Genomic DNA, 18,586 nt, shown 5'->3' with positions numbered 1-18,586 from the left:
TGTTTTTACAATTAGTCCTCGTGTTTCAGATTGCAGAAAGCGCGCATTCAAATACGCCGATTTTTCATTGATCCACTTTAATTATCATCCCCGTGTTTATTTGGGGAAAAAAGGGAGGGGGGGGGTACTCTTGAGCTACATATTTTTCCCTCTCAATATATGACACAACTTTATTTTACAGATTTTGCATGCCCATTAAATTTTTTGTCGTTAGAAGCTTCAGGTCAATATTAATTAATTACACTGTTTTTTGTTGTTAATTATACGATTTCACTGGGAATGGAAAAAAAAAACATCATGTATCATATACGTATCAAACAGAAATAAGAAGACTTTTGTTTCTGAAGTATTAATTTAAAATAATTAATCATAGTTGGAGGAGAAAAATCTTGATTTAGAACTACGGGGTATTCATCAGGATCATCCTACCGTGAAAAGCTCTCGTTTTCAGTTGCTGTGTCTAATTAACGATTAGTTCAAATAGAGTAAACTGTGTTTTAGAATCAGATAGCTCATCTGAATACATAATCACATTTATACCCACAAAAATGACTAAAATTAACTCAATAAAATACGGTAAAATCACACTAGATCTAATGCGTTATTTACATCAGTGGGTCTTTGTGACGTCATAAAAACACAAAATCAAGAACGATAAGCGGGTAACAAATTTATCAAGTGGACAAGTTTAGGTCTTCATTTTTCAGTTAAGCAAAGGCAATTTTTTTTTTACTAAACGTAATTTGACTTTCTTTCATACCAATCTTTACGTTTAAAGTGTAAACTCCTAGTGTTAAGAACTGTTTCTTATGACCTTTAACTTTGTATGGTAAATGTATATGGACCACTGGAAGATCATTGTAACTGTATACAAATGTTGCAAATATACCCTGTTAAGGCTTTAGTGACCTTTCCCAAGGTCATTCAATGAAGCAAAAGGTCATTATTAATGTTTTTTTGTTTTATTATCAAAAAATGTCATATGTTTGAGATTACTCTAGGGACAAAGGATTTTCTTTAATCAAAAGTCATTCGTTTCTCATGCAGACTGTAATTTACTACATGTACATGCATGTATATTATAATAATTCTCATTAATTAAACCAAGGTGATCATCCAGTAATGATATTTTTCTGTGGATTTTTAACATTGTTTAAATAACCTTTGATGTAAAATACTTTCAGTGATAATACTTTTTAAAATTTGTGCTTTCATTATACATAGAAGTGTTTATGCAATATTTGTCCCCGAACACATTGTAAAGCAAAAATGATTTTTTATTTTGAAAATATAGATTTGATTTATGAAAATTTGTGATGTAGTCATTTTTTTGTAATTATTTGGCCCTTAAATTATTTTAATTATTCCAGTTTTTTGTATTTTCCTGGAATTCCATGGATTTCCAGCTATTTCCCCAAATTTCTATTCTGGCATTGTTCCGCACTTTTCCAGGCTAGATTTGAAATTCCATACCATTCCGAAAAAGTTCCGTCCCAATACTCTTGAGAATTCCTCGGAATTCCATGGAACACTTTTTCCATGGAATTCCACGGATTTTTTATGGAATTCCACGGATCTTACGGAAAATCTACATTAGGGTAGATAAAGACACTGCAAATCCATCAAAGGCCTGGGAGAGAATAAGAATCAAGCAGCAGCACACCAGATGTCCCCACCCAGACCCCATCACCCCTGTCACACCTGACAAGATTCGATTTGTCTGTATATCTGACACCCATGGGAAGATTGAGAGGTCAGGCTTACGTATGCCTCCTGGAGATGTGCTTCTTCATGCTGGGGACTTTACAACGAGAGGACAGCTAACAGAAATTGAGAAATTTAACTCATACCTAGGTATTTAAAAGCAGTGAATAATGTCTAATTCAGATGTTGTGTAATCCAAAATCTTGCCTATTGTGATGAAATCTTTATGTCCCTATGGGTATATTCAGTAGTACATGTACAAAAATCTTGTCTAATCCAGAATGTTGTCTTATCTAGCCAATTTCTTTAGAACCGTGTATTGTCCGGAGTAAAGTTTTACAGTCACTGTACATGTATCATCTTGGGCAAAAAGACAGATAACTTTGTTTCTGAAACCACATGAACCATATAAATATTTTTTTAGTAGAACTAGGTGAATTAAAAAAAATGACCACCAAACTGAAATTTTTTGGAAAAATTCAACTACTTATAACATATTTTTCACTTATATTATCATATTCCACATGCATTCTAGTTTAAAATCCTGAAGTGGCAATAGAATAGACAATTCGATTAAAAAGTTTCAGAATTTGTATTAGTAAAATCTCTTTTGAAAAAAGAAAATATCATTACACCTTAAAAGACTTTCTAAAATACATAATCACCAGAAATTATAGTTTTTAGGTCACCTGACCTATTGCTATCCGTTCTCGTCCGTCGGCGTGCGTCGTGTGTTAACATTTGAACATTTTTAGCTTCTTCTCTGAAACCGCTTAACCAATTTCAACCAAATTTGGCATATAGCATCTATGGGTGAAGGGGAACAAAAATTGTGAATTTCATGGTCCCTGCCCCCCTGGGGCCTGGGGGGTGGGGCTAAAACCACCAAAAATAATGCAATCTTTAAAAATCTTCTTCTTTACTCCAGGACATCAAGCAGTCAAACTGTTGGCATCATTGTAACAAGCATTGAGCCCTCTACCAAAATTTTGAAATTCATGGCCCCAGGGTCAGGGGTTCTGGCCCCAGGGTGGGGCTATATAGATCATATAGTGAAAGTGCATTATTTCTTTGAAAATCTTCTTCTCTGCTCCTGGGTATTAAATAAAGTAACTTAGTACATAGTTATGAAGAGCAAGAGTGCCTCTTCCAAAATTGTGAAATTCATGACCCCAGGGTCAGGGGTTCTGGTGTTAGGGCGGGGCTCTATTGATTATATAGTGAAAATGCATTAATTCTTTGAAAATCTTCTTCTGTGCTCCTGGGTATTAAATAAAGTAACTAAGTACATAGTTATGATGAGCAAGAAGTCCTCTTCAGAAATTGTGAAATTCATGGCCCCTGGGTCAGGGGTTCTGGCCCCAGGGTGGGGCTATATAGATCATATAGTGAAAGTGCATTATTTCTTTGAAAATCTTCTTCTCTGCTCCTGGGTATTAAATAAAGTTACTAAGTACAAAGTTATGAAAAGCAAGAGTACCTCTTCCAAAATTGTGAAATTCATGACCCCAGGGTCAGGGGTTCTGGTGTTAGGGCGGGGCTCTATTGATTATATAGTGAAAATGCATTAATTCTTTGAAAATCTTCTTCTCTGCTCCTGGGTATTAAAAAAAGTAACTAAGTACATAGTTATGATGAGCAAGAAGTCCTCTTCAGAAATTGTGAAATTCATGGCCCCTGGGTCAGGGGTTCTGGCCCCAGGGTGGGGCTATATAGATCATATAGTGAAAGTGCATTATTTCTTTGAAAATCTTCTTCTCTGCTCCTGGGTATTAAATAAAGTAACTAAGTACATGGTTATGAAGAGCAAGAGTGCCTCTTCCAAAATTGTGAAATTCATGGCCCCAGGGTCAGGGGTTCTGGTGTTAGGGCGGGGCTCTATTGATTATATAGTGAAAATGCATTAATTCTTTGAAAATCTTCTTCTGTGCTCCTGGGTATTAAAAAAAGTAACTAAGTACATAGTTATGATGAGCAAGAGTGCCTCTTCCAAAATTGTGAAATTCATGGCCCCAGGGTCAGGGGTTCTGGCCCCAGGGTGGGGCTATATAGATCATATAGTGAAAGTGCATTATTTCTTTGAAAATCTTCTTCTCTGCTCCTGGGTATTAAATAAAGTAACTTAGTACATAGTTATGAAGAGCAAGAGTGCCTCTTCCAAAATTGTGAAATTCATGACCCCAGGGTCAGGGGTTCTGGTGTTAGGGCGGGGCTCTATTGATTATATAGTGAAAATGCATTAATTCTTTGAAAATCTTCTTCTCTGCTCCTGGGTATTAAAAAAAGTAACTAAGTACATAGTTATGATGACCAAGAGAGCCTCTTCCAAAATTGTGAAATTCATGGCCCCAGGGTCAGGGGTTCTGGTGTTAGGGCGGGGCTCTATAGATTATATAGTGAAAAAGCATAAATTCTTTGAAAATCTTCTTCTCTGCTCCTGGGTATTAAATAAAGTAACTAAGTACATAGTTATGATGAGCAAAAGTGCCTTTTCAAGAATTTTGAATTTCATGGCCCGAGGGTCAGGGGTTCTGGTGTTAGGGCGGGGCTCTATTGATTATATAGTGAAAATGCATTAATTCTTTGAAAATCTTCTCTGCTACTGGAGATTATTTAAACAAACTAAGTGCATGATTATGATAGGCAAGGATGCTTCTTCCAAAATTTTTAAATATGTGGCTTCAGTTTTTGGGGCTCTTGAGGAAGGGGGGGGGGGGGCTCTATTGATTATATAGTGAAAAAGCATTAATTCTATTAATTAATCATTAATTAATCCTGTCTGCTCCTTAGCATTGAGCTGATAAATAAATTGCTAATCTATGATGAAAATGGGAGCTTCGAACAGAATTTTTAAATCTTGTGGTCCTAGGGTCAGGGGTTCTGGCATAATGAGAGGGGGGGGGGGGCTTTTGATAATATAGTGGAAAAGTGTTAATTCTTCGAAGTCCATAGTTATGATGATGAGGGTAACTCTTCCAAATCTGTAAATTTCTTGACCCTTGGTCTTGGGTTCTGGTGTTAGGGTAAGGCTTTGTTGAATCTGTAGTGAAAATGCATTGTACCTGTGAAATTCTTCTCTGCTTCTGGGCATATCGGAAGAAAACTGAGTAAAAGTTTAAATGATATGAGTAAGCGTATTTCTACCAGATTTTTGAACATCTGGACCATTGGTCTAAGCATTCTAGTCCTGGGCAGGGCTCTATTAATTTTTATTCTACTGAGAGAAGTTATTCCCCTTTTCCGTTCACTTTTGATAATTAATCACTGTAAATAATGTATTTGAAAGGTAAATAGAATAAAATAATTATGCAAGAATGTTTATCATATAATTCAAAAAGTATTTTCTTAGTTTTAATAATCAGGTAGACCTGTAAGTAATAGATAAATAAAAATGAGACAAAAATAACTTATCTTATTAAAAGTTCTTCAAAGACCATAAGAGAGGTCAATGCTAGAGGTCTTAATATGGGTTTAAAAATAGTACAGAAGCACTAATAGTTTGTTAATAGTCTGCATGGTGATAGTGTTAAGTGGAGCACAGATTAGAACTTAATTTATGAGTTGATACTGAATACTAGACTAATTATTTTGTTGATCCTGATCTTCCTACTTCTCTTGCTTTAGGGCAAAAAAGCTTCATCTGTCAGTGTATTTAACTTCTAAATTGTTGTATTATACTCAGGTGACCGTTAAGGCCCTTGGGCCTCTTGTTTATGCTTCAAAGTGGTAAAAGGGGTATAAATGATTAAATCTAGACCTTGATTGAGTATCTTCTCTTGTATATATTACAAAAAATTGGCTTTTTTATTGTTATTTTACATTATTTTTTCAATTCTGGTTTGAAAAGTTTCAATATGAAAAAAATATGAAGCAATAAAATTCCCCAAAATTCACTTTTTTGTCCGTTCAAATCAATTCTTCAAATCTAAGCCAAAAAAGAATTTCTGTATACAAGTTCTCTTACAAAAAATACTAGATTTTGAAGTGACCCTATTTTACATTATTGTGTTGCACTCCTGACATCTGATATGTATTTTATTTAACACTGTTTTAAAAATTATAACACACAATAACCCATTCTTACTTTGTAAATCAGTTTGTCGTTTTGATATTTTTCATAATTTACGGCAGGTTTTTCATATTTTGAAGACCTTAAAACATGATTATTTGAAAAGTGTAATATATATAAATTGTATTTAAAAATATATGTGAAATGAAAACTATTCCCTGAATTGACTGTAAAATTTCTGTAATTTGTTGATAGACATAGTGTTTTGAACATCAAATAGTATCAAACATTTTTTCAACTTATTTTTTAGTATAGATAGTTAAAAAGCACTGGTAATTATAAAGCAGTTTTGTTGCACTCCTGACTGCAGTAAAATTTAAAAATAAAAACCATAGAACACAAAAATTCATAAAGTGTTGGCAACATCAAGTGATAATGAAATTGTGCAATATTTATAGTACAATACTTCATAATTAAAACAGATGAAAGTATTTCAAATTCACATTTTATCTGGAATTATCCCCTGTTTATGCCAAAAAACTAGCTTAAATGTATAATTAGAAGATAAAATATATTATATAGCATATTTTCCTTTAGAGGACAAACACAGTAACCCACCAGAAATATTCTACTCACCATTTTTTCTTTATTTTTATTCTTATTGGATGATTTATAATTCTAACATATTTGTTGCACTCCTGACCAAAAGCATTGGGGTCTTTAAAGTAGAATTGTGAAGTGAAAAATTACATAAGAACTTGTTCTGTTGTTTCAGTGAAGTTGAGGAGGAATTACTTGAATTTTATGACAATTTTTAGTGTGTGTATTTTTAAAGTTCATTAAAAAAATTACAAAAAAGATAAAAACACATCTGAATTTATAAAATTGAAAAAGGAAGGATTTTAATAATAAAACTGTTAATAATTTAGTACTAAATTATACAAAAAGATCATTATGAATTAATGAATACTTCTAAGCATGAATAGAAGTGTTTTCGTCACACAACCTGAATCGTTAAAAAAATGTTTGCACTCCTGACCATAGAAATATAGACTTGAAGCATATAGACAGACCCTGTAATTGATAAATCTATTTGGTAAAAAGTTCCTAGTGTCTTTATTTTCCAAAGTAAAAATCAGAAAATCATATAATGATAATAGTTTTCTCGTGCTTGGGAGCAAAACATATCAAATGTTGCTCTCATGACATTATTGGGTATGCACATAAACTTGACTCTCATTAATGCTGCTTGTGATTTATCTAACATTTTTAAGTTTTAAAATGTATATCAGTTGTTGTTTTACACTTTGAAAATTCTTTTTTGTCTGAATTTTCTTTCAGAATTTTACAATTGATGTCTTTTTGGCAACACTACATTTTTTCAGTTGCACTCCTGACATGGTATAACATTTTTTTAAACATGAGCTAGCTATGACCACAACTTGATTAAATATAAGTGACTATGGTCCACATTTAAAGCTCAATACTTTAAATATTATCAGGAAAGTCTTTATTTTCAACATAAACCATTCACATGGAAAAATGAACTGCAGTTATTAAGCAGTACTTCAGCAGTTTTATGAATTTTAAGCAGTTTTCAAGCAGTTTCAGGCAGTTTGATTTTTACTGTTGTTTCATAACTGCTAATGCCTGGGGAGTAAACAGTTTTCATAAGCAGTTTTCTAAGCAGTAAGCAGTTTCCTTAGCAGTATGTTTAAGCTTTACCCCTACTGGGGGAAAGAACAGTTTTGTTAGCAGTATGTAAGCAGTTTCCTTAGCAGTAAATATTCAATTTGATTGGGATCAAGATAAATTCAAATGTTGGGCTCAATGATCAATAAATATACACAACAGGAACCAAACAACTGACCGCTAGGGATGCAACGATACACTAACCTCACGATACGAATCACGGTATTCAGTTCACGATACGATACGTATCACGATACATGACAAGGTTAAAAAGTCTTTCAAGTTTGTGTCATATTTTTTTTAAACTTGACAGGGTTATATAAAATGTTCATATTTTTTTTATAATAAATAAAATAAAATTTTGTTAACTTGAATTGGATTGTAAGGTAGATCTTTGAGTTTTGACAATTTTCTAAACCAATGATGAGCACTTACAGGGAACTACGGGGACCTTTCCTAATAATCTTTCTTTTAAATTGGAATGAAAAAGGAAGACATTGATTTCATTCTTTTATTCATTTTATTTACGTAGAAAACCAGTTGTCATATTTCTCGTGTTAACACGTTTTAGTCAACAAGACAATGAATTTTCATCGAAATACACACGTGATGAAATATCGTGTATTACCAAAGAATAAGTTTAGATCTAAAGGGTTTATCATTTGTCTTAACATCTAAAATTTATAATCACATTAAGTCCTTCTCCGTGTTAAATCTGAGGTCTGTAAGATGCTGGAGATGAGTTTAACTTCCGTTAATGCGTTATCGGCTACCTCACGTTTTGCGCGGAAGCCATTTTGAAATTGTAAAAAAAGGAAACAAAACGGACGATTCGGATAATTCTGGACCGATTGAACCGAACCGCGATATCAGTTTAGCGTATTGTGAATTGAACCGTGGAAAAATATACCGCGATATACCGTCAAACGGTTTATCGTTGCACCCTTACTGACCGCCAAAACTGAATTTTGGCTGCCATGTTGTGTAGTTGAACAAAAGGAAATACAGTCATGAAAAGGGGGCTGCTGGCCACAAAGTTTTAATGGAAATTATGATGCAGACATATAATATGTGGTATGTACACTATATTTTATAAGTGTTCTTAAATAAGAGAGGTAATTAACAATTATTGTACTGCTTGAATCAGCCCAATTTCAATATGGTATGTCTCATATTATATTTCCAGTGCACCTTTTAAGAATCACTGACTCAATTCCATTTAACTACAATAAGCTGAAAATCTTTTTTTTATTTAACCACAACTAATGTTTTAGAAAATAATGTACCTCTTTTATCTATATTGATATTGAAATTGTCGATGTAGCTTATAAGTACATGGATTAATTAATTTTCATAATGTGGATTGTTTTAACATTTGTAGTATTATGAGTTATATAAATAGTATGTTTAAACTTGGCCCAATTAATGGATTATATTTCTGTTAGAAATTACAGTTTTCAGGAAATGTATTGTGCATGTCCTCAAAATGAGATTGCTTCACAGCTAGTTAGGGCCCCGCAAGGATTTGCGGGTGCCCTATAGTAATCACTCTGTCTGTCTGTCTGTCCGTCTGTCTGTCTGTCTGTCTGTCCATCTGTCATTCTTCCGTCCACAAATTTTCTGTTTTTTTCTAATAACTTTTTTTAGGGTTGACCAATTAAGTTCAAATTTGGTATGTTGGTTGAATAGGCAGTAAGACATATTTTGGTGCTAAGTTTGGTTCTCTGTGTCATCCGGTTTGGAGCTGGGGTGGTGGGGTAGATTCCTTAACTTTATATAAGAGTGAATGGGCAAAGAGAGATAACTGCTGAGAATGTTCCTATTGTAAACTATGAAAGGCTGCAATGAGTCTCTTGGGATTAATTATCTTTCCTCTTGAAGAAAATCCAAAGCATTTATCTTTATATGCCACATTGAGATTAATTAACACCTCTGTCTGAAAATGAAGTTTGTTTTGAAGTTAAGGTCAATTCTGAATGATGTTTACATTCTCTGAAATGCTGATTTAAATAATGTTCATACTTTATTTTGGTAAAATACACAATGAGTTATGATTTTATTGAATTCTAAAAACAAGATATAGATAAAAATATCGTTTTTATTATTATTGTCTTTTCTCTTTTTTTTTCTTTTTTCCTGCCTTATGTAAATTCAAGAATACTAATTATTTTAATTAACAGGTATTCAGATTATAACCTCATTTTATCATTGCTGAAAAAGTTCTCATTGTAAACTTAGAAGAAAAGGTTGAGAGAGCAGTATAATTAATCCCGTGGGTTTGATTATCTTGCTGGTTTGCAGAATATTTTAGAGGGTTATCTTTCTGTCACTTTAAGATTAATTAACACCTTTGTCTGCAACTGATATTTGTTTTGGAGTTAGGGTCAACCCTGGGTGATATTTGCATTCACTGAAGGCTGGCATTTTAGAAAACACATGCTTCATTCATTTTTAAATATACATTTAATTGAGTTATTATAGATATGATGTTTTTTACTGCCTTATGTATATACAAGGATACTATTTACAGATTGTTGGATATTTAGCAGTTGCTTATTCTTTACATATTTGAAATTTTTTTGGAATCAAGTAAAAATCTCATCCCCTTATCTGCACCCTTATATTTCTAACCCTCGGCGGGGCCCTTGCTGACTGGTCAGATTTCTAGTTAATTATCAGTACATATTAAGCAGTTGTCTAACAGTTAATTTATTAAGCAGTACAAAAACAGTAGCTTTACAGTTTAATAAGCAGTACCTAAACAGTTATATCTAAGGGAGTAAGCAGTCCTGAAAAATCTTACCAAAATAACTGCTTATGAACTGCCTATGAACTGCTAACGAACTGTGCAAAACTGCCTAACAATTGTTAAGGTCAAGATCTAGTAAATGACTTTAGACCGTCTTTTCGGTGCTAGATCCATTATGACGTCATAATCAATTTAAACTTTCCTTTTCCCGTACTTTACAGCTCCAATAGAATTATGTAGAAAATAAAGTATTTTCATGGCATTCAATTTGAAATCGTGTGAAAAGTAACCCCGATACCTATATTCAATTTTACATTATTTTAAAGAAGGGGTTAAGAACATACAAATTACCGTTTTCTGAGAGACTGTAGGCAATCTGAATACATTTCCTTCGTCTGATATGGAAAAAACTCCCATATTCTTGATTGGCTTTCTTCATTTTTCATTGAAAATGACAGTTTACAAGATGGTTTTTCGTCTTTTTTTTCTTGCAAATTATGCTCCGATACACCTTATTTGACCGCGCTATAGTTATAAAGCATCATAAAAGGAATTTATTTCCCAAGTTTGAGAAATCTGTAGGCTCTTTTCATTTACTAGATCTTGACCTTAAGGCTTAGAAAACTGCCTATTTTATTCAAATTTTAAGGTTTATTGTGGGCCCAACATGCCTTAAGCAGTGCAGAGAAGGTTTAGAAACTGCTTATAAACTGCTAAGATGGTTCAACTGTTAAGGTTAAGAAACTGCTAAATAACTGCCTTCCACTTTGCCATGGGTTATTATTTATTTCACAGATCTCCAAAAAATATTGAAATTTCAAAATGTCACAAAAAGGTGTTGCACTCCTGACAATTTTAGCATCATTTTTGGGCATAACTTTTTTGTTAATTGAGATATCAACGAGATATTTAGCAGGTATTTAGACACTATCTAAAGACATATTCTGAGACATAAAAATCTATTTTCACTGCCTGTATTTTTAGTGTGGGTTGATAAATATGTGATCGGTCATTTTTTTTTTAATTCACCCAACTACTAAACAAATTAATCTTAATTTAGGGAGACTTCTAATTTCATAAAATTGTACTTAATATTAATCCAGTTTAAAGTTTTCTTTTATTGTAAAGATGATGATTTTACAAATATAAATGATGCATTTAAGTACATTTAAAAATACAGTGAAATTTGTCTAATCTGGACACCAACGGTTCCATAGAAATTGGCTGTTTTAGAAAATATTTGATTAGACAACATTAAACAATTTACTGAAAAGAGACTTTTTGCTTACTTATAAGTATAGTCTTTACTTTGGAGTATACGACATCCGTATTAGACAATTTTTACCGTAATTACGATTAATATTCATTTTAATGTTACCTGTGAAATTATTAATTTCATTATAATTATATAAACAGGTTTTCTGCCATACAAGGTAAAGGTTCTCATTGCTGGAAACCATGATTTAACCTTGGATGAGGAACTCGGTGATTCAACTTTGCAATCTTTTGGACTTCAGCATTCTGAGATTGAGTCATACCTTAAATCCAGGGGACTTAAATCTGTCAAGGAAATGTTAACAAATGCAGTGTATCTCCTAGATTCCTCAGTCAGTATATGTGGGATCAAGCTTTATGGTGCACCTTGGTAAGTCTTCAAGTAATTTTTTTTCATCATATACATCTATAATTGATTTATTTATTTTCTTTTATTGCAAAACTAAATACTATAGGTATACTTATACTAAGTCTTTCTGAATATATAAGCTATAATGAGTTCAAATTAAAATGTGAAGAATTTTATACAGTCAGCAAGCACACATTCAATTTTTGTGTTAATTGCTAGCTGCAGATCTGTAGCTCACTGGTCTGAAAAAAAAATTGGGATGGACGACCAGAGAGCTACACTGTGCCACCCATTAAAAAAGTGTATATTTATTGCGCACAAAAAGGTGCTGTTTCTCGATTTATTTCTATGAAGATTTACACTGCCATCTCAAAATATTACTAACTGTGTGTTTTAAAAATATTCTTTAACTATTCCCACAACAAAACATTCCCCAAAACCATCAATAATAGCTCTCCTGGGCCTGAAATCGAGACTATCAAAAATTTCGCCTATTTATACTGCCATTTTGGATGGCAAGATAATTCGGTCCAACGCACTTCGTACTTGACTAATAATGTACATACAGTTTTGTCATGGAAAAAGTAGAAGAATATGATAGGAACACACAGTTAGTAGTAATATTTTGAGATATATATGGAGAAATAAATTGAGAAACAGCACACTTTTTTGTGCACAATAAATATACACTTTTTTCAATGGGTGGCATGTACTGTAGCTCTCTGGTCGTCCATTCCAATTTTTTTTTTTCAGACCAGCGAGCTACAGATCTGCAGCTAGTTAATTGCTAGCTTACATGTACATCTCAGATTGAAGAAAAAAAAAAAGAAAAGAAATTCGTTGCAGGCAACCTATTTTTCGTAACTGGGGTTTCAATGTGAAAAGAGGGGAAGAACTATTAGAGAAATGGCAGAAAATTCCAACTGACACTGATATCCTCATAACACATGGACCCCCAGTTGGTAAGAGCCCTTTATAATTGTCTCTGTATATAAGTCCATGATTTTTAGTTGAAAAAATGTAAAAGCTGTCCTCTTGAAGTGCTATATTTGTGCTTGCTGATTGTGTAGAATTCCCTTCTGCCCGTATTAATACTAATTTTTTTCACAAACAAAATGCTTCATATAATACCTGTATTAAATATGTACAGTACTAATAAAAACATTTTTTCTCTGATCAATGTTTAAATATCAGAAAGTAGACAGCACTGTGACTGGGTGATGAGTCAGTTACAATATATATATGCAACCATACAAACAAAATTTCAACATAAGAAATTGATTCAGAAGTAGATGTTTTATTTTTATTTTTTTTTGGGGGGGGGGGGTATTGAAAATTTTCCTCAAGGTTCAATACATGCTTAGCAAAGATTTAATTTTAGCAACCAACACTTAAAAGTTACCAAATCGGTTTGAACACAAATTGCTATATTATGCACATTTTATATCACTTTCACAAGAAAAAAAAAAAAAACTTGTGCTCATATACATGTTGGTAACCAAAGCACTTCAAGAGAATGGCTTTTCAGTGGTGTAGGGGACAAGAATTAAAGAAATGTTGGGACAAAATTCCAGAAGATACTGATATTTTAATGTCTCATACCCCTCCTTGTGGTAAGATACTGACTGAATATACAGAACGTGAAGTGAATGAAAACTTTTTTAGCTGGCCTTCAGTCAAATTGACAGGATATGCTACCCCCTAAAGCTGCATTTATTATTATAGAATGGCATCCTTAAAAATATTGAAACATATTCTTTATGTAGTATGTATATTAGTTACATATTTTTAGTCAAATTCCATATAGGTAAACTGTATCACATGTGCTACACATTATAAATATTGTACATGTATACACATTGTACATGTATTTTCTTATCCTGTGGTATGGATATTTACTGACCTATCTGGACTCCATGATTAAATGATATACATGTAATATTACTAACAGGACATGGGGATCTGACCGGTGGAAACAATAATGTAGGCTGTGTAGAACTCCTTAATACAGTACAGAAAAGAGTCAAACCAAAGTACCATGTGTTTGGACACATTCATGAAAGTAAGAAATTCTAGTAGTGTGGATTGGAACAGAATTTCTTTCTTTGCTGAATAATGATACTTTATTATAATATTTCTAAATTCTGAAGTGTAACATTTTTAGGTCACCTGAGTAAACTCAGGTGACCTATTGCTATCCGTTTTTGTCCGACGTCGTTCGTCGGTCGTAAACTTTTGAACATTTTTAGCTTCTTCTCTAGAACCGCTCAACCAATTTCAACCAAATTTGGTATATAGCATCTATGGGTGAAGGGGAACAAAAATTGTGAATTTCATGGTCCCTGCCCCCCTGGGGCCTGAGGGGTGGGGCTAAAACCACCAAAAATAATGCAATCTTTAAAAATCTTCTTCTTTACTCCTGGACATTAAGCAGACGAACTGTTGGCATCATTGTAATAAGCATGGAGCCCTCTACCAAAATTGTGAAATTCATGGCCCCAGGGTCAGGGGTTCTGGTGCTAGGGTGGGGCTATATAGATCATATAGTGAAAGTGCATTATTTCTTTGAAAATCTTCTTCTCTGCTCCTGGGTATTAAATAAAGTTACTAAGTACATAGTTATGATGAGCAAGAGTGCCTCTTCCAAAATTGTGAAATTCATGGTCCCAGGGTCAGGGGTTCTGGTGTTAGGGCGGGGCTCTATTGATTATATAGTGAAAATGCATTATTTCTTTGAAAATCTTCTTCTCTGCTCCTGGGTATTAAATAAAGGAACTAAGTACATAGTTATGATGAGCAAGAGTGCCTCTTCCAAGATTGTGAAATTCATGGCCCCAGGGTCAGGGGTTCTGGTGTTAGGGCGGGGCTCTATAGATTATATAGTGAAAATGCATTAATTCTTTGAAAATCTTCTTCTTTGCTCCTGGGTATTAAATAAAGTTACTAAGTACATAGTTATGATGAGCAAAAGTGCCTTTTCAAAAATTGTGAATTTCATGGCCCCAGGGTCAGGGGTTCTGGTGTTAGGGTGGGGCTCTATAGATTATATAGTGAAAATGCATTAATTCTTTGAAAATCTTCTTCTCTGCTTCTGGATATTGAATAAAGTAACTAAGTACATAGTTATGATGAGCAAGAGTACCTCTTCCAAAGTTGTGAATTTCATGGCCCCAGGGTCAGGGGTTCTGGTGTTAGGGCGGGGCTCTATAGACTATATGGTGAAAATGCATTAATTCTTTGAAAATCTTCTTCTCTGCTCCTGGGCATTAAGGTGATAAACTAAGTACATAGTTATGATGAGGAGGTGGGCCTCTTCCAGAATTGTGAAAGCCATTGCCCCTGGGACAGGGGTTCTGGTGTAAGGGCGGGGCTCTATTGATTATATAGTGAAAATGCATTGATTCTTTGAAAATCTTCTTCTCTGCTACTGGAGATTATTTAAACAAACTAAGTGCATGGTTATGATGCATAAGGATGCCTTTTCAAAAATTATGAATTTCATGGCCCCAGGGTCAGGGGTTCTGGTGTTAGGGCGGGGCTCTATAGATTATATAGTGAAAATGCAGTGATTCTTTGAAAATCTTCTTCTCTGCTACTGGAGATTATATAAACAAACTAAGTACATGATTATTAAAGACAAGGATGCCTCTTCCAAAATTTTTAAATATATGGCCTCAGTTTTTGGGGTTCTTGAGGAGGGGGGGGGGAGGGGGGCTCTATTGATTATATAGTGAAAAAGCATTAATTCTATTAATCATTAATTAATCCTGTCTGCTCCTTAGTGTTGAGCTGATAAATAAATTGCTTAGCTATGATGAAAATGGGAGCTTTGAACAGAATTTTTAAATCTTGTGGACCTAGGGTCAGGAGTTCTGGCATAACGGGGGGGGGGGGGGGGGCTTTTGATAATATAGTGGAAAAGTGTTAATTCTTTGAAGTCCATAGTTATGATGATGAGGGTAACTCTTCCAAATCTGTAAATTTCTTGACCCTTGGTCTTGGGTTCTGGTGTTAGGGTAAGGCTTTGTTGAATCTGTAGTGAAAATGCATTGTACCTGTGAAATTCTTCTCTGCTTCTTGGCATATTGGAAGCAAACTGAGTAAAAGTTTAAATGATATGAGTAAGCATATTTCTACCAGATTTTTAAACATCTGGACCATTGGTCTAAGCATTCTGGTCCTGGGCAGGGCTCTATTAATTTGTATTCTACTGAGAGAAGTTATTCCCCTTTTCCGTTCACCTTTGATAATTAATCACTGTAAATAATGTATTTGAAAGGTTAATAGAATAAGATAATTATGCAAGAATGTTTATCGTATAATTAAAAAAGTACTTACTTAGTTTTAATAAACAGGTAGACCTGTAAGTAATAGATAAATAAAAATGAGACAAAAATAACTTATCTTATTAAAAGTTCTTCAAAGATCATAAGAGAGGTCAATGCTAGAGGTCTCAATATGGGTTTATAAATAGTACAGAAGCACTAATAGTTTGTTAATAGTCTGCATAGTGTTAAGTGGGGGACAGATTAGAACTTAATTTATGAGTTGATACTGAATATTAGACTAATTATTTTGTTGATCCTGATCTTCCTACTTCTCTTGCTTTAGGGCAACAAAGCTTCAACTATCAGTGTATTTAACTTCTAAATTGTTGTATTATACTCAGGTGACCGTTAAGGCCCTTGGGCCTCTTGTTTTTGTTCTGATTGATTAACTTGCTGCTATAGGTCGCCATCTACATTGTACAGTCCTAACTGACCTGTTATTCTGTACTGTCTTTATATCCAGGAAAATGAGATGGTTTTAGAGACTTTAAATCATACATATAACCCTTGTACACTCATGAGAAAATAGCTTGCTTGTTTTAAACAAATGTGCATATACGTGTATATCAAATGCAGACAGCTGTATATAATGACATGTTGAACTCTTTGTAGGTTATGGGGTGACCTCAGATGGGTTCACGACCTTTATCAATGCTTCGACCTGTACTATAAGATACAAACCCACCAACTCACCTATTGTGTTTGACTTTGACATTCCAGAGGGACGTAGTAAAGAAGAACTTCTACACATGGAGAAAAATTCCTCATACTGATTGATTTCTTACATAGTTTTATTTATTTTTTTCCTCAACTACATCTTTATTGAACACATGCATATATCGGTATATACATGTGCAATTTAGTCAGGGATTGAAAATCATTTTTTCCAGGAACTCAGATTGATGAAAAATGTTAACATAAACATATTTTTTCTGCTATGATCAAGTATGAAAAGTATTGCATGGAAGTTCTTCAAATTTTCAAAAATTAATTTTTTAATATGTTTTTTAAATATTTTTTGTACTTCTAAATTTTATATTTACTCAGTAAGTCCACCATAATATTATGAGATATATATATTCATTTTTATCCATATATTTAGAAAATGTTAGAAAAATACTCAGTCAAGAAAGCTGCCCATCTAAAGGAGAAAATATAAATGTTGCACAACATATGTTTGTACTTAAATACATATACATACAATTGTTTCTTTCAAAATCAGTTCTACAGTATTGTTACCGTATATACTCGCCTATAAGTCGGTCCGCCTATAAGTCGGTTGTATTTTTTAAGCTTAAATTAGAGGGATTGACCTGCTAAAATACCAATCTTTTTATAACTCGCATATAAGTTGGATAAAGAGTTTTGGAACAAAGTTTAACTCCCAAAAAACCCGACTTATAGGCGAGTATATACGGTATTTCTTTTACTTCCTCTTTTAAATTTTTAACTGTACTGTGTTCGCTATAAGTGTGTTTTACTGTATTATTTTTGCTTTATTTCATTAGAATGATATTGGCTGGATTTTATGTATACTTTTGTGAAACAATGACTCCACATCTAATCATATCCCAAATTAACAGTAAGTCATGCTGTTCTGCATTATACATGTAATTGAAATGCTGACAGGGAACCACTATAGGCAATCTGTAGGGGGATTTTCGGTACTTTGGTAAAATAATTTCAGTAGAGAAACCAATCTGTTTAAAAATCAACTTTGTAGTAAATCCGGGGATAGAAATTGTTTAAACAGTTGGTGAATCTTCAGGGAGGGGGTTACTTGAAATCGCTACAAAAGGAAATTTTCAAGGCAGTGGTTTTCTGTGACTAGTGAAAAGACTTTTCTTAAATGATATCTGTGATAATAAATGAATACAATATTTATGTATAATAATCTCTGTCCATGATTGATTAATTAATATTAATATTATACAAAGTTTATTAAAAGCTTTAATCTATTTCTGAGTTTTATTTTAGCCAGTACATGTCAACAAATTCAAGAATTTAATTCAATGATTTACTGAATTTACTGACCATTTATACACTGAAGGTTTCCTTCAGTAGGGTTGTCTTCCTCCTTCTCTGTTGATTATCATTTGTTAACATTCTTGCCAACAAGAAATGTTTATGAAAGGGATGTTTATGAAATGGTAAGATAACAAACAGTGACCATGCTCAAAAGTCCATTTAAACAATGCTAACTGTGCACAGAGCCAACATGAAGAAGGGAGCAGGTGCCCTGGAGGAGTAAGCATCCCCTGTCAACCAGTGCCGTGTGCCTCTTGTCATGCCAGGGTAAATGGAAAGATCCATAGACGTAATGGCCAAACAATTTGTATTAAAGACGTAAGTCGACATTCTACATAATAGATTCTTCTATTTGGAAACAAGGCCATGGTATCGACCATGGAATTTGTGAAATGTTGATTCTAAAAAAGTTTGTTGATGTCCTTCTGTAATCAACTATAATTTGTCAATAG

At 33.4% G+C, this 18,586-nt stretch overlaps 1 protein-coding gene across 1 annotated transcript; it reads left to right on the top strand.

Annotated features, from left to right (window-relative positions):
- The first annotated feature begins 1,523 nt into the window (after window positions 1-1,523).
- Window positions 1,524-17,061, top strand: LOC133187043 (metallophosphoesterase MPPED2-like). Its single transcript, XM_061322414.1, has 5 exons — window positions 1,524-1,854; window positions 11,571-11,799; window positions 12,625-12,740; window positions 13,730-13,840; window positions 16,719-17,061. The coding sequence occupies exons 1-5, from the start codon at window positions 1,524-1,526 to the stop codon at window positions 16,877-16,879; spliced, it is 948 nt and encodes a 315-aa protein (XP_061178398.1). The 3' UTR covers window positions 16,880-17,061.
- The last annotated feature ends 1,525 nt before the right edge of the window (window positions 17,062-18,586 follow it).

This window comes from Saccostrea echinata, unplaced genomic scaffold (genome assembly GCF_033153115.1).
Source record: "Saccostrea echinata isolate AGI-Se365-2 ecotype Australia unplaced genomic scaffold, CSIRO_AGI_Sech_v1 ptg000014l, whole genome shotgun sequence".
Taxonomy (NCBI): domain Eukaryota; kingdom Metazoa; phylum Mollusca; class Bivalvia; order Ostreida; family Ostreidae; genus Saccostrea; species Saccostrea echinata.
This window is presented reverse-complemented; position numbering and strand designations above follow the sequence as displayed.

What these genes read in the sequence shown, in the direction of transcription:
- LOC133187043 (XM_061322414.1), top strand. Translation starts at nt 1,524, where the DNA reads ATGGAACACTTTTTCCATGGAATTCCACGGATTTTTTATGGAATTCCA. An exon ending in GAAATTTAACTCATACCTAG is followed by an intron (nt 1,855 to 11,570) that starts GTATTTAAAAGC and finishes TTATATAAACAG; the next exon opens with GTTTTCTGCCATACAAGGTA. An exon ending in AACACATGGACCCCCAGTTG is followed by an intron (nt 12,741 to 13,729) that starts GTAAGAGCCCTT and finishes TATTACTAACAG; the next exon opens with GACATGGGGATCTGACCGGT.